The sequence below is a fragment of the Haliotis asinina genome, chromosome 1 (genome assembly GCF_037392515.1).
Source record: "Haliotis asinina isolate JCU_RB_2024 chromosome 1, JCU_Hal_asi_v2, whole genome shotgun sequence".
Lineage (NCBI taxonomy): Eukaryota > Metazoa > Mollusca > Gastropoda > Lepetellida > Haliotidae > Haliotis > Haliotis asinina.
In genome coordinates this window covers 23,175,303-23,193,598 of record NC_090280.1, presented here as the reverse complement: position 1 = coordinate 23,193,598, position 18,296 = coordinate 23,175,303, and the positions used below count along the sequence as shown (strand labels likewise).

Genomic DNA, 18,296 nt, shown 5'->3' with positions numbered 1-18,296 from the left:
GTCTTGGTGATAGTTAGAACCTTTTTGATTTCCCCTCGTAAATAAACGGCCAGTAACTGACTGATGTGCTACGTAATCAGGCATTGGTAGAATAGTTTACAATTCATCATAACAGCATGTTCACAAAGCAATCAGCTAAGAACCTAACCATCACATGTAGATTTGCCACATATTCTGCAATGGTCACGATAACATTGAAAAGTATACAAGTTATGAAATTGTTTAATTAATACTCTACACATCACCACGGTGGACGTTCACACAATCTACATGTTCACAAAACAGCATAGAGTTAACAGTGTTGATTAAACAATATTAGACATTAAGGCTAAATATGTGAGTCATATGATAAAGTTTGCACTGTTCCACATCAACCTGATGTTAGTGCCAAGGAAAGGCAATAATAAAGAGATGTCCATTAGATTAAAGCTAACACAGAATAGCACCAGTAAGGACTTCTGGGACTAGAAGAAAGTAACGTTAGACACGAAGCAACGACGGGCAGTCCCAAGTATTCCACAAAGACATATATGGCAGGGGATTTGACCCTGGGAGATATACATTCAATATAGATAAACGCACAACGCATGGCTCTCTAGGCTTTAGAGATACTGGGCCCGGATACTCGTTACCAGTGTGAACTTTGACATGTTTATGGTCAGTTAGCTTTAAGATCTTCTGTTTTCAATAGCACATATCAAATATGCTTATTCCACAATAACATATTAGGAGAAGCATTTAATACCCAAATACATATACAATGGCACGCACTCGAGACATTTCCCTCCAGTTATACTAATTGCCACTTCTCAAAGGAATACCACCACTTTTGTTTTGTTTTTGTTTTAAACATACTTTATTCATGAGAAAAGGATTGGGTACATGTTGTACAACTTAGAACACCTTCTCCGTAGTATTTACATAATATTATTTACATTCATTATACAAGATAGACAGACAAGAACAGAAAGATGAGAAAGATTGGGGCAATTGCAATAATTAAGAACATTTTTTTGATTGACAAATATATGTTTGAACAAGTTTAAATATGTTTTAATTTGCATGATCAGTCAGATCTGCATTGCCACGTAGCAGTAACTCAGAGTTTATAGTAACATTGGTAACACTGCGTAAATTAGCCATCATGGTAGATCTCTGTTGAGGATATAGTTGACAGCCAAATAGGTAATGATAAGAATTTTCACATATATATCTACAAGAAAATTTGGGGTTATCTATTATGCCAGCACGGAATAGATCGAAATTCAGTTGACTACACATGTAACGTAGTTTTGTAAGGGTGATATTAGTGATTCTCGGTCCAAAATCAAAGTATTTGGGAGCTGTGTTTTGTGTTACAACAATATTTGATTTAAAAGAATTCAGTGACACGCTTTTCTAACTTCAACTGGAAATTCATTCCACATTCTAATTTTGGATGGAAAATACGAATTATAAGAAAACTTCAAACGGGAGAAGGGAAGCGAGACATCGTCAGACGTACGAAGATTATAGTTACTTTTAGACGCTACCTTCCCAGGAACAAGATCATTAAGGTACGATGGTGCCATATTATGCTGTATTTTGTAAAAAAGACAACGTTTTCGCTTTCTCCTACGCTCTGCTAAAGATTCCCAACCAGTTTCATAATACATATGTTCATGATGTGTATATTTGGGTAAGCCTGTTACAATTCTTGCTGCTTCTAATTGCTTGGTATTGAGAACACCCATCCCATACCTCACACGCATATTCGAAATGGGGTCTTATGAACAATACATAAATTCTATTCAATACACAGCGCGGTAATAAAAATTTGAGTTTACGTAGAGAAGATATCATTTTTGAAGTTGTTTTTACAATATCATCAATGTGGTCAGACCATATACAATCTTTTGTAAACGTTAATCCCAAATGTTTATGATTTTCAACGGTTTTGACCCGAACCCCGTTGAAGTAGAGATTGAATGCCTCAATATTATTATGTAAGGTGAAAATAATTGCCTCAGTTTTATCAGGATTATATGTTATAAGCCACCGCTTTGCCCAAGCCCGCAGTCTTTCCAAGTTTGAATTCAGTTCTCTTTCAATGAATAGATGATCATGAGAAGATAAGCCTAGCGACGCATCATCAGCAAATAATCGTGTCAAGCAGTCTAAGTCATCAGCAATGTCATTGACATAAACAAGAAATACGAAAGGACCGAGGACTGACGCTTGTGGGACACCAGCTTGTAAATACCTCGGCTTGGATAGGGCTCCATTTACAAAGACGCTTTGTAAACGATTACTTATGTAATCAGCTAGCCAATTTAACAATGAACCATGAATTCCGTACTTTTCTAATTTCAACAATAAACCTTTAGGCGACACACGATCAAAAGCTTTAGAGACATCACAAAACACCATACAATAGTGTTTTTTATCATCTAAGGCCTCACATATTTGGTCATAAATTTCAATTAATTGATGGACAGTTGAATGACCAGACTGAAATCCTGATTGGTACTTATATAACAATAATTGATTTACATGAAAATAGTTGTACAGATGTTTGAACATCACTGTCTCAAACACCTTGCCCACACAACTGATCAAGGACATAGGTCGATAGTTAGAGACAATTGAGCGGTCGCCCTTTTTAATAAGGGATTTACATGTGATTCTTTCCTCATACTTGATTTATATACGAGTCTTTAATGATTGATTGAATAACATGCATAGTGGAATACTTATTGAATGTGCTACACTTTTAAGAAACTTATGACTGATTCTGTCCGGGCCAGAAGCTTTTTCAAGATGTAAACATTGGATTATATCAGACACTTCATTTACATAAATAGTTACACAATCCAAAATAGAACCAGTGCGTTTGTCAGAGAATGGCAAATCAGTGTTTACTTCGTTAATACTAGATATAGACTGAAAATACTGATTAAGTTTCTCTGCTTTCTGCGTATAAATAATAATAAAGTTGGATTTTCATCTGCATCATTTTGTTTCAAAGGCGGAATACAAATGATGGATCCTGAATCTTTAATCAAAAACCGAAGTAATTTCCAGTAGGAATTGTTATTACTGCAATACAAATCAAGTAAAAAACCGTTTGTAAAACTGACATAAAATGAATCCTTTGCATTACATTTCATATTGTAATCACCACTTTTTAAAACAACCACTTCAGTCTTATCCCAGTTAAAATGCGTATCCCTTTCGGCAAACCATAATAAAACAGTTCTGTCATCTCTGGATGAAACTAAATAATAGGTTTACACGTGGATTGAACTCATGTGCTAATTAGATAGACAATAGATATTGGTTAGCGATATGTAACGGCATTTGTGGCCACAGAACAACTAAAACTGTACTTTCGTCGTCGGACCTCTAGACGCCCCCTTTAGTCTTCTTCTGTCCTCCTGTGGAATCCATGTAATTTCTCATTACACTCAATGAACTTTTTTCTCCCTCGGGTCAACCTTACGATTAATGTCTTAACATGTGGCAGTTTCAGCACTTGGGACTTTGTTGAGACAATCCAGGCCGGTCTGAGAAAATACAATAAAGGCAGCCGAGAAAAGCAGAGTATACTGAAGTGTTGCTTGCCTAATTTCTGTGAGGTGATGAAAGTCTCACGGCTCATTCTCAGGGCTCATTACCAATAACAGAATTGTACCGTCCACACTGTAATGGTCGGCCTGAAACTCAAACTGAAAACCTCATTTTTTCACATTTGTCAGAAAAACCAGCACATACGACTTGAATAGTTTTCACTGCTACAAAATACTGATAATAGCCAACTAACTATTCCAGCCGAATACTCCATATGACAGCATTATTCCCTCACAATATCTTCAAACTTGTAAACTGTATTTGTAAACTGTATTATAGACAAACATGCCCGCATAATGAATAAAACAATCTGTCTGACTAACGGAATCGGGTGACTCGCTGACCTGGTTGAAAAATACCATGGTATTCCGATTGACCAGGTTGATGCTCATGCTGTTGATCACTGGATTCTCTGGTCCAGGCTCGATTATATACAGCGCTCTGCGATATAGCTGCGACATTACCTACCAAAAGTAGGTTTCTGAGTAGTCTGTCATCAAAGTTACTTGTCTGTCCATATGAATGTAAACAACTAGTTACTGATTATTAAAGGCTAAGACCTCGTAAGCATGTGTTTAAATGCAACGGGAAGTTACCCATTTTTTCTAGGGAAAAATTGTCCAGTGAAACTAAATATTTCATCTCTTGAAAACAATTGTGAAGGTGCGTGATGTGTCAGTATGAATTTACCACGCTAGTAGCCATGTCTGTGACTCACATTCTCTTTTGGGGCTTACATATGTGCGGTATGTACCCGTCAGCTGAAAAAACCCATTAAATGAGCTTTACATGACTTTTTATAAGTAACCAGTTTCGTCTAAGAAAATAGTTTTGAGAGAAACTAGATATTTTGACACGATAATTTCTGGTTTACATTTCGTTTGCGTGCCTGTATATGTGGTATGTATCTGTCAAGTTGTAATATATTGAGCGAGCTTAAATAGTGTGTTTGAATATTCATGTCAACTGTTAGCCTTGTTTTCATGAGTAATATTTGTTTTGAGTGCAGGTCTTGCCTCCATGACAACTGGATATACATACACTGTTACACGTGTTGGTGAAGATGTTAACATGACCATGAACCAGGAGAATGTTAGCTCAGTATACTCCGTGTTTATGAATGGTTCGGTATCTTAGAAACTGTTAGTAGTCATCCCTAGCTCACACCGACTAGAGGGACTCAACAACAGTTATACCGGCTACAGGACCAGGATCAGATACACCAGACAGCTGAGGTTTACCATCTACAATGTCACTGTACAGGACGCTGGTACTTACTACTGTCAAAGAAGTGTTATAGTGTCTACTTCAGGACAGTCATGTCCAAATATTTCTACAGACAAAAAGCTATGTAGCCAGGCTATATGATATTTAGTTATTATTATTCAATCTACAATCTTGATCTTTATCACTACCGCAGAGTACATTGTTATGTCAGTTACCTTGTTCCTCTCTGTCACTTCCATTAATTACTGTGTATGACATTTATGGCCTTTATTGGTCATCCCCCTTGGCTGTGTCTGTCATCACATCAACTGTAAAAGGAAGTGCTATTGTTTCTCTATCTGTCCTTTGTTGAATTTTTGTCTGTCTATTGTTGTTAAAAACTATATATATGTATGCTCACATCTATACTGTACGTGAGACGTGAGATGTGAGTGTGGAGACCGGCATTCCGACTGTCTGTGTAGGGACGATCGTGAGCAGGATTATCGCATGAAAGGCCCTGGGGTTGAGCTGGAAGTCCGCTCATCTCATTCATGTATACTTTTTTGTCATATCTTGTGAAACCAACTAAAGAAGTTTGAACGACTAAACTATGCCTTCATTTCGTCAAAGTATTGCATGTAAGTAATCACGTCGATCACATCCACCTGTTGACAGAAGCATTGGACAGGAAGTTACTGGATGTAGACAGGCCCTCGTTGTAGCACGTGAGTGGAGTTAACAGAACGGTAGATAAGTAAATGAATGCGCCTAAACTAAAACGTAATTAATCATATATAAATGCGTGTTCATGCGTGTACTTTTGTGGAGTTAAAGATGGAAGTATACATGTGAAGCTCAGGGCAGGAATTGGTCTTCATTACCCATTGCTGGTCGTACGAGACGACTAACGGAATCGGGTAGTTCTCTGACTTGGTTGACACATGTCATCGTATCCCAATTGCGTATATGTATGTTCATGATGCTGATCACCGGACTGTCTGGTCCAGACTCGATTATTTACAGATCGTCGCCATATATATGGAATGTTGTTAAGTGTTAACAGCCATGCAAGCAACTACTCACTCGCAGTATTTTAGACTTGTCTGTGTAATATTTTGATATTTCGGAGGATATTTCTTATACCTTCTTATACCAATTTATCAACCGTAGCAACTGTGATATTAGTTGAAAATGTTTCCCAAAATAATTTAGGGTTGGAGCTTGTGAATGTGTTTTGGATTTGAAAGTATATTTGAAGAGTGTTCGTAACTGTCTTTCTTCATTGTGATCTCTTTGAGCTCAGAGTGCTGCATATTTCTCATGCTTTATATTTTGAATTCCTAATCCCACCACAGCGTTTGTGTTCTCATTTGTTAAAGCAAATGTACCATCATGTATGTTTTTGTGTGATCAGCTGCTTTCGGAAAAAGAGTTACCAGTGTGAAAGTGTAACGTTAAGTTTGTAAAGAATGCACTATTTTCACCCTCGTGCCATATGTATTTTGTCCATTTGTCCGGCTTATCCTCATGTGTATTGTTGTTAGAGGTGAATGTGTTTCAAAGAGCGATGTGGGGAGCTTGACTGTGCCACGAGCAAGTGACATGAGTTATAAGTGCATGATGAAGGGAAACAACGAGGAAGAACCTAACAAAGGCTACAGCACTGAGACTATTATAAGCAAAGCATATAAACTGGTCACATAATCTACCATTTATGGCATGAATGCCAAAAATGCAACATACTTCAGCAAGTTTTCATAGAAGGAGAATCGAACCTACCTATACTCAAACAGCCCTTGACCTTTCATTTCAAAGCTCTCTCAGTGTCTTTTCACTAACGTTTTGGGAACACTTCAGATAGAACTTAACTGTACTTAACTGTTCAGTTGTGTAGATTCAATATCTCTCTAAATAATTACCCTGCTGTCAAGAGGAACAAACCATAAGGACAAAAGTCATCAATATCCCCCGCAACTGTATGCCAGTGTTTTTGTGTGCAGATGGCAGAGTGGAAGGCTTGTAAGGTTTTACAGTTTTGCTCCTAGAAAGAACACTACCACCAAAGTCAGTCGAGGTCAAAGTTGTTGCCATCTAAACGCCAAAAATATTTTTTTCAGAAATCCAAACCTAAAAGAAGGCGTCACTATACAACCAGGCCTATCCATATGCCAAGTTTGGTGAAGTAATAGTGAACAGTTTTAAGGTTCTGTTCCAATTTCAATGTCAAACGTCTTGTCATGGAAACAAAGAAAAAAAACCCAACCAACCAAACAAAAAAGGAAACAAATTTCACACACTGGTGCATCACCCGAAAGACACATCTAGGAATCATGGTGAACATAGCGAACATATGTACCACGTTTGTTAAAGCAAACGTTTGGGTGATCAGCTAAGGACATGGGAACCTCAAAAAATTCATGTCCGGGTCTAATCCCCGAAAGGGATCAATCATGTTTGCCGTGTGTACCAAAACGTCACCTGCCATATTCGTACTGCTTTATATTTTGTATGTGTGTACGTGAGACGAGAAAGACGTGGCTGGTCAAACAGTAAATGTTTGATAAAGGGAATATTACACTTGAGAGTTCACGAGAGGGTGAATTTGGGTGTGAGTGTTTGGGTTGCAGTGGTGTGTGGGTAGAGGGGTGTTTTCAAATTAAAGCAATCTTGCTGTGGAGGAGGAGAAAATATGTTTTTGTAAGCACTGAGATTTTAGCATTTAATACTCACGTCAAGTCAGATTTATAGGTATAGGTATCACTTGTAGTGATAGCCCGAGTCAAACACAGTACTTTTCAGTACAAGCAGTGCAGTGAAAGGTGATTGGTGAATCAGAGAGTGAATGGGTGAATTCATTTTTGAAAGGCCGAATCAGTGGGTGAGTGAGTGTGTGAAAAAAAGTTGGTGAGTCGGTGAGCGAGTGAGTGGGAGGGTAAATCAGTGGTCGAGGAAGTGTGCGAATAGGTAAGTGGGTGAGTGAGTGAGTGGGTGAGTGGTTGAGTGAGTGGGTAGGCTAATGAATGAGTTGGTGATTTGGTGTGTGAATCGGTTGGTGAATGAGTGGGTGATCACCAGAAATGGGCTTCGCACATTGTACCCATGTAGGCCTTGATGGGGACATATTCACACAAAAAAACAACATATATTATTCACATGACAATATCGTAGCACAACGTAAGGTTCACCGGGAACTGTTTATAAGGAAATATTGTCCAGTGAAACTACATTATGCGACGCATTATATCAGACACTGCATCTGTCAGTTTCTGCTCACCATAGTAATGGCTATGTATCTGATTCTAATTACTTTTTCGTATACAGCTCTTGCCTCCATGATAACTGGATACCCACACACTGTTGCACGTGTTGGTGAAGATGTTACCATAACCATGGAACCAGACAGTGTTATCTTTATATATTATGTATGGGTGGATGGTTCGGTAGCTGAGAGACTGTTAGTGGTCCAGCCCAAGTCACACCGTGCAGTGGTACTCAGCAGTGGTCACACCGGCTACAGGACCGGGATCAGATACACCGGGGAGGACTCACCATTACAGACCGGACAGCTGAGGTTTACCATCTACAATGTTAGTGTACATGACGCTGGTACTTACTACTGTCAGGGAAACAATGGACAGGAAGTTACTGGATGTAGACATGTCCTCGTTGTAGCACGTGAGTGGAGTTAACAGAACAGTATATAAGTAAATGAATGAGCCTAAACTAAAACGTAATTAACCATACGTGTGTGTATGCGTGCGTGTGTTCATGCGTGTGCATGCGTGTGCTTTGTGTGCTGGATGTAGACTTGTCCTCGTTGTAGCACGTGAGTAGTACATGAAGAATACAATTTGACTGTCTTAATGCATCTCCAACATGAATGAACAGCTGTTCAACCTTGTATTGCCAATAGTGAAAGCTTAGGTGAGAGGAAATTATCGGATGTGGTGACATGGGTCTGGAGGGAATGTTTGTGTTAATGTGTGTGTGCTTGCGTGTGCAAGTGTGTATGGTGTGTATGTCAACTATTTCAGAGAAACGCTGGTTCTTCTGTACCTGCCGAGAAGAAGCTTTATCGCAGGTTAACATGTATAAGTGTATCCGAAGCGATTAGTCTTGCATCTTTCAATGCCTCTCTCTGGAAAATACGCTTAACTCGATTCAGCCAGTAGTTGTTTGGTAACTCTCATACGTAATCAACAAAACGGTTTGGAGTATTAAGATATAGCTCTAATGTTGTTAAGCGCGGTGTTGAAAACAACAGTCCGAATCCACTTGTCTTGTTGCTGTAATCCCAAGCGCCAGTCAGGGTAACAACAACTAGCATACCTAACGTCATTTGCGACGCACCTTGGGATCAACTTGTAGGACCGTCAGGCTCCATGACATGGTTGACACATGTAATCGTACCCCAAACTGCGTAAATGTATGCTTATGATGTTGATCAGTGGATTGTCTGGCCCAGACTCGATTATTTACAGATCTCCGCTATATAGCTCGAATGTTGTTGAGCGCGGTGTTAAAAACAACAGTCCAAATCCACCTGTCTTGTTACAATAATCCCAAGCGCCAGTCAGGGTAACAACAACTAGCATATCTAACGTCATTTTTGAGACGCACCTTGGGATCAATCCAGCAACCCATCTCTCTCCGGGCAAATGATTTATTCATCTGACCAACGGGAAAGTAGTTGTGTTGTGCATTAATCAACAAATCGGTTAGGAGTATTAGCGTCTCTCTAGCGCTTATTTAATTGACAATAAAGGTGAATACTTCATTAATAAAAGTGTCAGAGCATTTAGTTCATTCAGTTTATTATGTCTCAGTGAATTCATATTCTAAAATGTTTTTCACAGAGAGGCCAACCACACATTTAGTAAAACCATGTTTATTGGCACTTGTGTTAAGATCTCGGATCATTTGTTATATTTTTTTTTCACAGAGAAGCCAGCCACACCTACTATCACCGGACCTGCCTCACCTGTATCAGGTGAGAATGTCACCCTCACATGTTCCTCCTCCTCCCGGAGTCTGCCCCCGGACCACCCCCCACTGACCATGACCTACATCTGGAGGAGAGTCAGGACCCTGCCAGAATCTGGTGATGAGTTTCCTATAGGTGGAGATGACCTGACAATAACCCACGTCAGCAGAGAGAACCAGGGAGACACCTACAGCTGCCTGGCTGTGGAGGAGGGTCTGGTGTCTGACTGGAGTCATGGACATGTACTGGATGTCCTCTGTGAGTAAGAACGTACCTTTGTTTACGGTACAGGAACCTCACATATCTACGCAACTTAGTATGCAACTTACATGGAACCTTTATGTCCTGAATCATTATTATGATAGTATCTTTGTGGTTCGGATGGGACTTAATGACAGCAAACATAATAATGTGTCCATTTATACAGCTCCACACTCCACACCAGGTTTACTCATAGCGCTAACAAAAAGGCATTACTGGCGTCCGTTGATATAGAACTTTCGGAAGTGAACACAGCCAGAATCTGTGGTGAAGGCTTTCAGCTTCAAAGGCAAGCGGTGTCAGGTGTTATGTCGAATATACACGAACACTTTAAAATTATGGCATGTCATTGTTGCTCACCTGGACATATGTTTTAAATGAGCAAAACCGGGGTCGGACCGCTCAGCTCAAATACAAAAGATCAACACAAAACTAACAGTACATAATATGCACTGAATCAGATGATACGGGCTACGAAAGCGCCAATTTATGTTCCTTAGGCTTGCAATTCTAGCGTCGCGTCAAATATGCAGATTTCAGAGAATGTAAATGCACGGTGACGGGCAAAGGTCAAAACAAGGTTATGTAAAACATCAGGAAAATACGGAAAACAGGAGACTCAATACCAACCACGGGGCTAAAAGTTCACGACATTTCAAGCAGACATTGCTGAGAGGTGGGCGTTCACTAAACGAAGGGGGTTTTAACTGGTTACCTTAGAACTGATATTTCAGCCTTGATCTTGTTTCAACATTATGATTTCATATATACTCTTCCAAAAAGTAGGGGAACTGTACTTTCAATGTACGATTGTCGAAAATGGGAGACATGGGGTTGAATCAATGTTGATACAATAAGAATGGATGTTTTGAGAATGCATCACCACATGGATTTCATTCCAAGCAAAGTTGTTCGTTCAGTTATCCCCCTTGTTAGGTGATTGAACTATGGCATGAAACTTTCAGGTTTACAATTTTCAGTCAGCAGTGTGTGATTTGACCCTGAAAACCCTGACCATGCACAGATGCAAGAAAATTATCGGAAAAAATAGTCTACAGTGATTTATCGACCTGCCTGAGTACCCGTGAAGGTCCCGGGGTAGAATAGACCTTCAGCAACCCATGCTTGCCATAAAAGGCGACTCTGCTTGTCGTAAGAGGCAACTAACAGCACATGTCATCGGTTCCCATTTGCGCAGATCGATGCTCATGTTATTGATCACTGGATTGTCTGGTCCAGACTCGATTATTTATAGACCGCTGCTATAGAGCTGGAATATTGCTGAGTGCGGCGTAAAACTCACCCACCCACTCACTCACTCACTCACTCATGGGGCTTGTGTCCTCAAAAACGCTTCTTTTTAAAATAGTGACAATATTGGATTTACAATTAAGAATACGGTAAAATGCATGAAACGTTGACAATATCTGGTACAGGCACTGATCATTAGAGATATAATCGTAAAGGCATCAAATGAGATATACAGGAACGTCAAGATAATACATGAATCGAATTGTCAACGTTGGTCAGGCGGAGCATACCAATGACAATATCGGACGTGTAAACACAAACTACATGTGAGAGGAGATTCCAGCTGTTAACAAAATCTCAGTTGAGCGGCTATCCAGCTCGTACAAAGAAAACATTGGACGTTTCCCCTGCTGCGGTCGCGGTCGACCATCCAGTCGGAATACCTGACTGATACGTACACGTATGACTTATAGGAACAAAAACAGAATGTGCGTAATGTGTCGTCGTTTGCATTTGAATGTAATATTTTCGTGACAACAGTAAGATCTTTGAAACTGGGAGTCTTATATTGGTGAGCCTAGACTCGACAAGGCTAGCAGATGTAGATGTGATCAGCACTAAAAGTAGAATTGACATGAGTGAAAAATAGAACCTAACCAACTTCAAAAGTCTACACCGAAAGTTGAAGAAAAATTAATTCAGGTGAAATTGATATACGGTGGTATTGGTATGATAGAAGAAATCAAATTATTATTTCTGATTATCTCACATGCTTTGCAGATGGACCTGACCAGATACAGTTTGACGACACAAGGGACAAGCTGGAGGTAGAAGAAGGGAAAGCTGTAACGGTGAAATGTTCCGTTGACTGTAACCCTGCCTGCACTGTAACCTGGTGGGACACATTCAGGATGATGGTGATTACAGGAGAAAGGGAGGCTGTGTTGTACATACCAGCTGTAGATGTGTCTGTGTCTGGACAGTACACGTGTCACGTCAACAACATCCATGGGAGTGCATCACGCAGCCTGACACTAGAGGTCTTCAGTAAGGCCTCCACAGATTCCGGAAACATGCTATGTGACAGAATGTGTAAAATTTTATGACTTTTAAGTTATTACTCCCTTCAAATGGATGCAATGACTGTAGCACCGGCAACTTGACCATTATTACTGAATCCCTCTATGAAAATGGATCGATGGGTGTTGTATCGAGAACGTAACTGGTTGTATTGCAGTTGGAAAGTCTTATTTCAGATGAACATCGGAAGGGTCAACCCAGTTGACATGTCATGAACCTAATTAAAATCTTCTTAAGAGGGGTGGTGTTTCTGGGTTATAAGTGACATAAAACTCCACTCATTTACTCACTGACTCATACCCACCAATTTACCCGCTCACTCCCTCACCCACCCACTCACCCACCCACTCAAATTCGCAGATACGAGGCAGCCCTGGTTATATTTGTACTCCTGGTATGAATTATATCTCTAGTATTTTGTAATCACATCATGTACTTTAAATACAGCAACATATCTTGGATGTTATTTGTTTCTGAAAAGTAAAAAGGATTATACAATGCTGAACTGAATATTGTCCATATCAAATGTTTCAGCAAGTGAGGTTACTGAATCTGGTGTCGTTTCCATCGTCCCAGTGACTGCTGTCTGCTCCGTCCTGGTCGTGGTCATCGCCGTTGTCGTCATAGTTGTTGTTTGTAGAAAACACAGACGTGGAGGTAATACGGTGTGATGTGGCAGTGAATGACTAGAACTCGAGAGGGACGTAAAGTGGCCTCTCTCACAAACACTTCTTTACCATTTTGGTTCAGTAATTACATAATACCGATCTCACTTAATAGCGTGTTGAGTGGATGTGTGTGCGTGCGCGTGTGCGTGCACGTGTGCGTGTGTGTATCTGTTCAGTGCATTGTCAGTAAGTTATCCCTTTGCACTTTCTTATATGTGAATAATGTATGAAAGTCTGGGAAAACGACGCGCTGGTTAGGAAGGTGGGGATGGGGGATCAGATAGTTACCAGAGTAGTACTTTAAAACGTTTTTCCCCACAACTCACATACATATATACTCCTATAGAAATGTTAAGCAGTACTAATAAGGATTGATGTCTACAAAACATATTACAATACTTTGGTATGTAGAGTCTGATGTCTGTTTCCACCCATACCTAGAAAGCTAGCTGAAAATTATTTCACTTCATACTGACATGTGATACATTTTCAAGGAAATGATGATTTTGTCGTACCTATATTAACTGATTCTCTCTAGGTGTGATTTGTAACGTGTCTGTGGTATATCTTGATTAAATGTAAAAGTGTCCTTGATGGTGACTATTCATCAAGGAAGATGATCACGTCTCTTGTGGGGAAACGGAATCTGAGACCGGCTTTAAGGAAGAGGTTGAGAGAGGACAGATTGTGAGAGGAGACGGTGAAGTATACTGAACTACTTTAGAAACGCATCACTGGGATAAGACGTTGAAACTTGATAACGTTGAAGGGATCAAATTTATTTCCAAACGCGCTCAAAAGTTTCACAGAGTCAATGTCAGTAACGGTTATGGCCGTCATTTGCATAATCCTGCTGCAAAATGTGAAGACGTTGATCTGGCGCCAGGTGTAACTCGACTACAGCAGACGTCCACACGTGTCCTGCCATGACTCTCAGCCTCTCAACAAATCATCAGTAATACGCTTCCCTCAACGCTGCTGAACTCAACAATCAGCTTTACGCTGTCCACGTCACTCTGATCCATGTATACGCATGACTGAGATGAAATCAGGACTCATCAGTAAAGAAAATACTTATGTTGACGTAGTCGCTGGAGACTGACGATATCCCTTCTTCCATGAATGGTAATATCTGTTCTGGAGCCTGGCTTGAACTTGTATGCGGCGATCTCGGGCGGGCAGATGGTTGTAAAAGATGTGCCACGTGTTGTGCCAAAGTCAACAATTTGGTGCAGTTCAAAATTTCGGTATGATTTTGGTACACAGTATGTCAATATCTGACAATGTGTTGTGAAAACACCACGTTTTATGCATTTTCACGCGATTTGCAGGTGAAAAGTTGATTTCCAGCAAATGGTGGGTCACTTGACCATACAGAAATGCACGCTTATGCTTGAAGAGGATATAAATCAACAGTGTGCACAAATTTACATGTTTATTTGACTTCAAATGTTTGCTTCAAGACACTGGTGTTACTCAGCTGACATTTGTTCTACAAACATGTCGTTCTACAAATAGCAAGATATTTATTTCCACTTCAAAGATTATAATTATACAGGAAATTCGTTTATCTTATATTTTTCATCTAACATTGTGCATATGTCATTATTTACTCAAAATTATTTGTTTTAGGAAGAGGATGCACATATAATCGGTGAGTAAGGCAAAATGTGTAAACAGCTGACATAAAATTTTGTAGTATTGTGATTTGATTAGCTATACTTCACTTATCAGTAGCAGTATATATGGGGTATGAGAGCAAGCAGAATTAATAGCACATCGCTCATGAGCTGTTGTGTCACAAAGATTTCGTTCTTTCAGGCAAATGTCAGAAGAGCGTGAAATACCGATAAGGCAGAACTTGCTTATCCTTTTTGTGGACACATTCATGCATATAAATGTAACAGCTATTTTGTCCGTTGCAAGATTCTGGGTCTGAGGACAGCGGATTGCTTTTTGTAAATATCCTTGATTCCGACCACTTTCTACATTTCCTCCCCCCAGCGTTGTCACGTACACCGGTGACGCGGACACAGACGGAGGCTACGAGGAGATAGCAGGTTGGTGCTGGACGTCATTCTAGTACGTCACGTCAGTTAAATCAGATGACGTTAAATACCAGGAGATACGAGTTATTAAAGAGGTAGTTTATGTAGAATGTTTGAAAAACAGTCCTAGACCTTTTGCAAGCTGTCAACATTCAAAATAAAGGTCTATCAACATTTTAAAGTTCTGACAACTATTAGCACTGGTTGACCTTCTATTGAAACTCATAGCGTATAATGTACAGTATCTCTTAAACTCTTAAACTTCTAAATGGAGAAAAAATGATAACATCAGTGTGCAAGATTTAAATATACACGGGTGTGGTATGTACAGATGCGCACAATAAAACAGTTATCCGTGATGAAACTTTAAGTTTGTATGCATAATTGTTTTCACACACTTTGAACTTCCAGAGAGAGGATGTGCTCGTCATCGGTGAGTATGTTCATCAATCTTCAAGTAAGATGAATAAATATTTCATCACCATTTAGGTGTAAATACCCGTAAAAATCCAGGCTAGAATTGGTTTTCATCAACCCATACGTGTCGTAAAAACTGACGAACGGGATCGATGCTTATGCTGTTGAACACTGGATTATATGGTCCAGAACCATTTATTTACAGATCGTCGACATATAACTGTGATATTGCTGAGTGCGGCGTTAAACAACAAACCAACCAGGCAAAACTATTCACGACTTGGAGCGCGATATAAAGTGAGAGCGTGTCACAACTTAATAATTTCCTCTCACTATGCTCACGTTCAATGTTCACTTTTATCAGTCTGGTGTCGTATCACAGGGAAGACGAAAACGATGGGAGCTACCAGGAAATGGAAGGTTGGTGTCTGAAGGTTAACAACTAGCATGATGTGTAACGACTGTGAAACTCAAACCGCCGTATAGGGCACTGATATGTCGAGTAAACGTAGCTCGAATTATCTCCTGTCTGAAGGACTCTTGAAGGTCCAGGTTAGATAGTCTTCAGCAACCCATGCTTGCCATAAACGACGACTATGCTTGTCGTAAGAGGCTATTGAAAGGATCGGCACGTCATTCTCGCTCACATGGTTGACACATGTCATCGGTTGGTTCCCATTTGCGCAGATCGATGGTCATGCTGTTGATCACTGGATTGTCTCTTCCATACGCGATTACAGACAGTGGAACGGCTGTGAAACTCGAACAGCTGTGCATTTTATGATGAAACGTAGCTCGAACTGTCTAGTGTCTGAAGCCTGGAACAGGAGTCGTGTCTCAAAACAACCAAGGAGACCAAACCCCCCGATTATTTAGTTTGAAATAGCCATAATAGAATAGCTACAACATTGTAAATAGAGTCGGATAATCTAGATGTCCGAATACTTAAGACATTTCTCAGTGTTCATAAAGCACTACCAGAAATTGGTGATGGGCCGTGTTGGGGAAAACGAACCACTAGTCTGGACAGCTGTAACTGTCATCCCGGTGTACCTCACGAAGGATTCTTCCTTATTCATTGCTTGCTTACTTTATTACGTTATAGTTCTTGTAGAGAAAAACACTATTCGCTCAGTTTAGAAACATTATTTATGTCATAAAGTTAAATAATGCTTTAACAGGAACTAGAAAATACACCATGGTGAAACACGTCGCTGTATTGTCACTTGAATTATCGTACTTAATACAGATATGTGTCATCTTTGTCTTGTATCAGAAGGTGATGGAAACGTAGACGACATCGTCCCCATCGTAGCTGTCTACTCCGTTATGCTGACTGCTGTGGCACTTGTGGTGGCAGCAGTCACTGTTCTTGTCTGCAAGGACGTCAAAGGTACAAAGAACGCATGAATATTTTTACATGCAATGTAAGTTTCAACCCCACCTCTAATCCCCAACACACCGGAACCAGCACAGAGTTACCCTAACGTGCTAGACTTAGTCAGAACTTGTCTTCAACAACCACGCATGCTACAACAGGTGAGAAACGCTGGCTGATTATGCTCATGCATGTTTATTCCCCATATACCAGTTGCGTAAATCGATGCTCATTATATCAACCACTGGGTGTTCTCGGCAAGTCTGGCATATATCAAACAAGCGTAGTCTAGCTGTGATGTTGTTGAATGCAGCGTCGAACAGTATACGGGCATATCCGTGGTTCACATTCACGTGGTGCAATATTTAGTCCTGATTTTAGTTTGTAAAGGTTGTTTGAGTTTTTGATTCAGTAATGGAGCGGTCGGTAGGCCAGGGGATAAGGTATTCACACCAAAGACGCAGGTTCGATTCCCCACATGGGTATAGTGAAGTGGTATTTGTGGTGTTCCGGTCTTGCTGATGATGATGGACTATTCTTAATTGTTTACAGTTACAGTTGTGGACGAATCAATCAGCTGAGAAATGTACGAGTTTGTCTTTTGTTTTACTTGCAGAGAACCAGGACAACAGGTACATGTTTTTAAGCTTTTATCTTAAGTATTGGAGTCAGTCATGGTAATAGCCAGTAAACAAACCATCATATAAACGGTTGCTGTCGTCTTACCCCAGAAGTCTTAGATAAAAGCCGGCATCGATTACCTGTGGAAATGGCAGAGAAAGTAGCAAGTGTACCTATGTAACAGATGTAACAATTTAAGAAAGGGTTGGAAATCCATGATCATGGTTGAGGTGATTTCCACTGCACACTACTTGAAAGGAAAATTCATGCACTTATGGGCAGGCCAACTTTAACTGCAATATAAGTGTAATGTTGTAATTACAGATGTGGTGAATATCTTACTGTGATGGCAGAGAGATTATCCCATGACTTCAGTGATGTACCTCGTGCTTCCAACAACGATGTCTTACCTCTACATGATTACGAGCGACTCCTGAGGGAACAGTTCCACATCTACTCGTCTCTCCATCCTTCATATTCCTCAACAGAGGAACACAGTACCAGACTTGACCTAAACTGACATTACAGTTCCACATCTACACGTCTCTTCAAACTTTATATTCCAGAGAGGATCACAGTACCGCATGAAGTCTAAATTGACCGTACAGTTCCACATCTGCACGTCTCTCCACTCTTTATACTTCAACAGATCCTATACAGTTTAACATCTCAGCTAGCTAACGTTTTCAGCTACCAAAACAAGAGTACTACATTTACTAATCCCGCAACGACGGGAAATGTTTTCCACGATGCCCTCTTTTACAGAGGAC

General features: G+C 40.1%; 1 protein-coding gene across 1 annotated transcript; it reads left to right on the top strand.

Moving 5' to 3' along the window:
- Nucleotides 1-8,207: 8,207 nt before the first annotated feature.
- Nucleotides 8,208-18,046, top strand: LOC137261843 (carcinoembryonic antigen-related cell adhesion molecule 6-like). The gene is made up of 11 exons (XM_067799681.1): nt 8,208-8,493; nt 9,761-10,060; nt 12,095-12,361; nt 12,929-13,051; nt 14,695-14,716; nt 15,067-15,122; nt 15,522-15,543; nt 15,892-15,947; nt 16,807-16,920; nt 17,522-17,537; nt 17,851-18,046. Exons 1-11 carry the CDS (start codon nt 8,208-8,210, stop codon nt 18,044-18,046), a joined length of 1,458 nt encoding a protein of 485 aa, XP_067655782.1.
- The last annotated feature ends 250 nt before the right edge of the window (nt 18,047-18,296 follow it).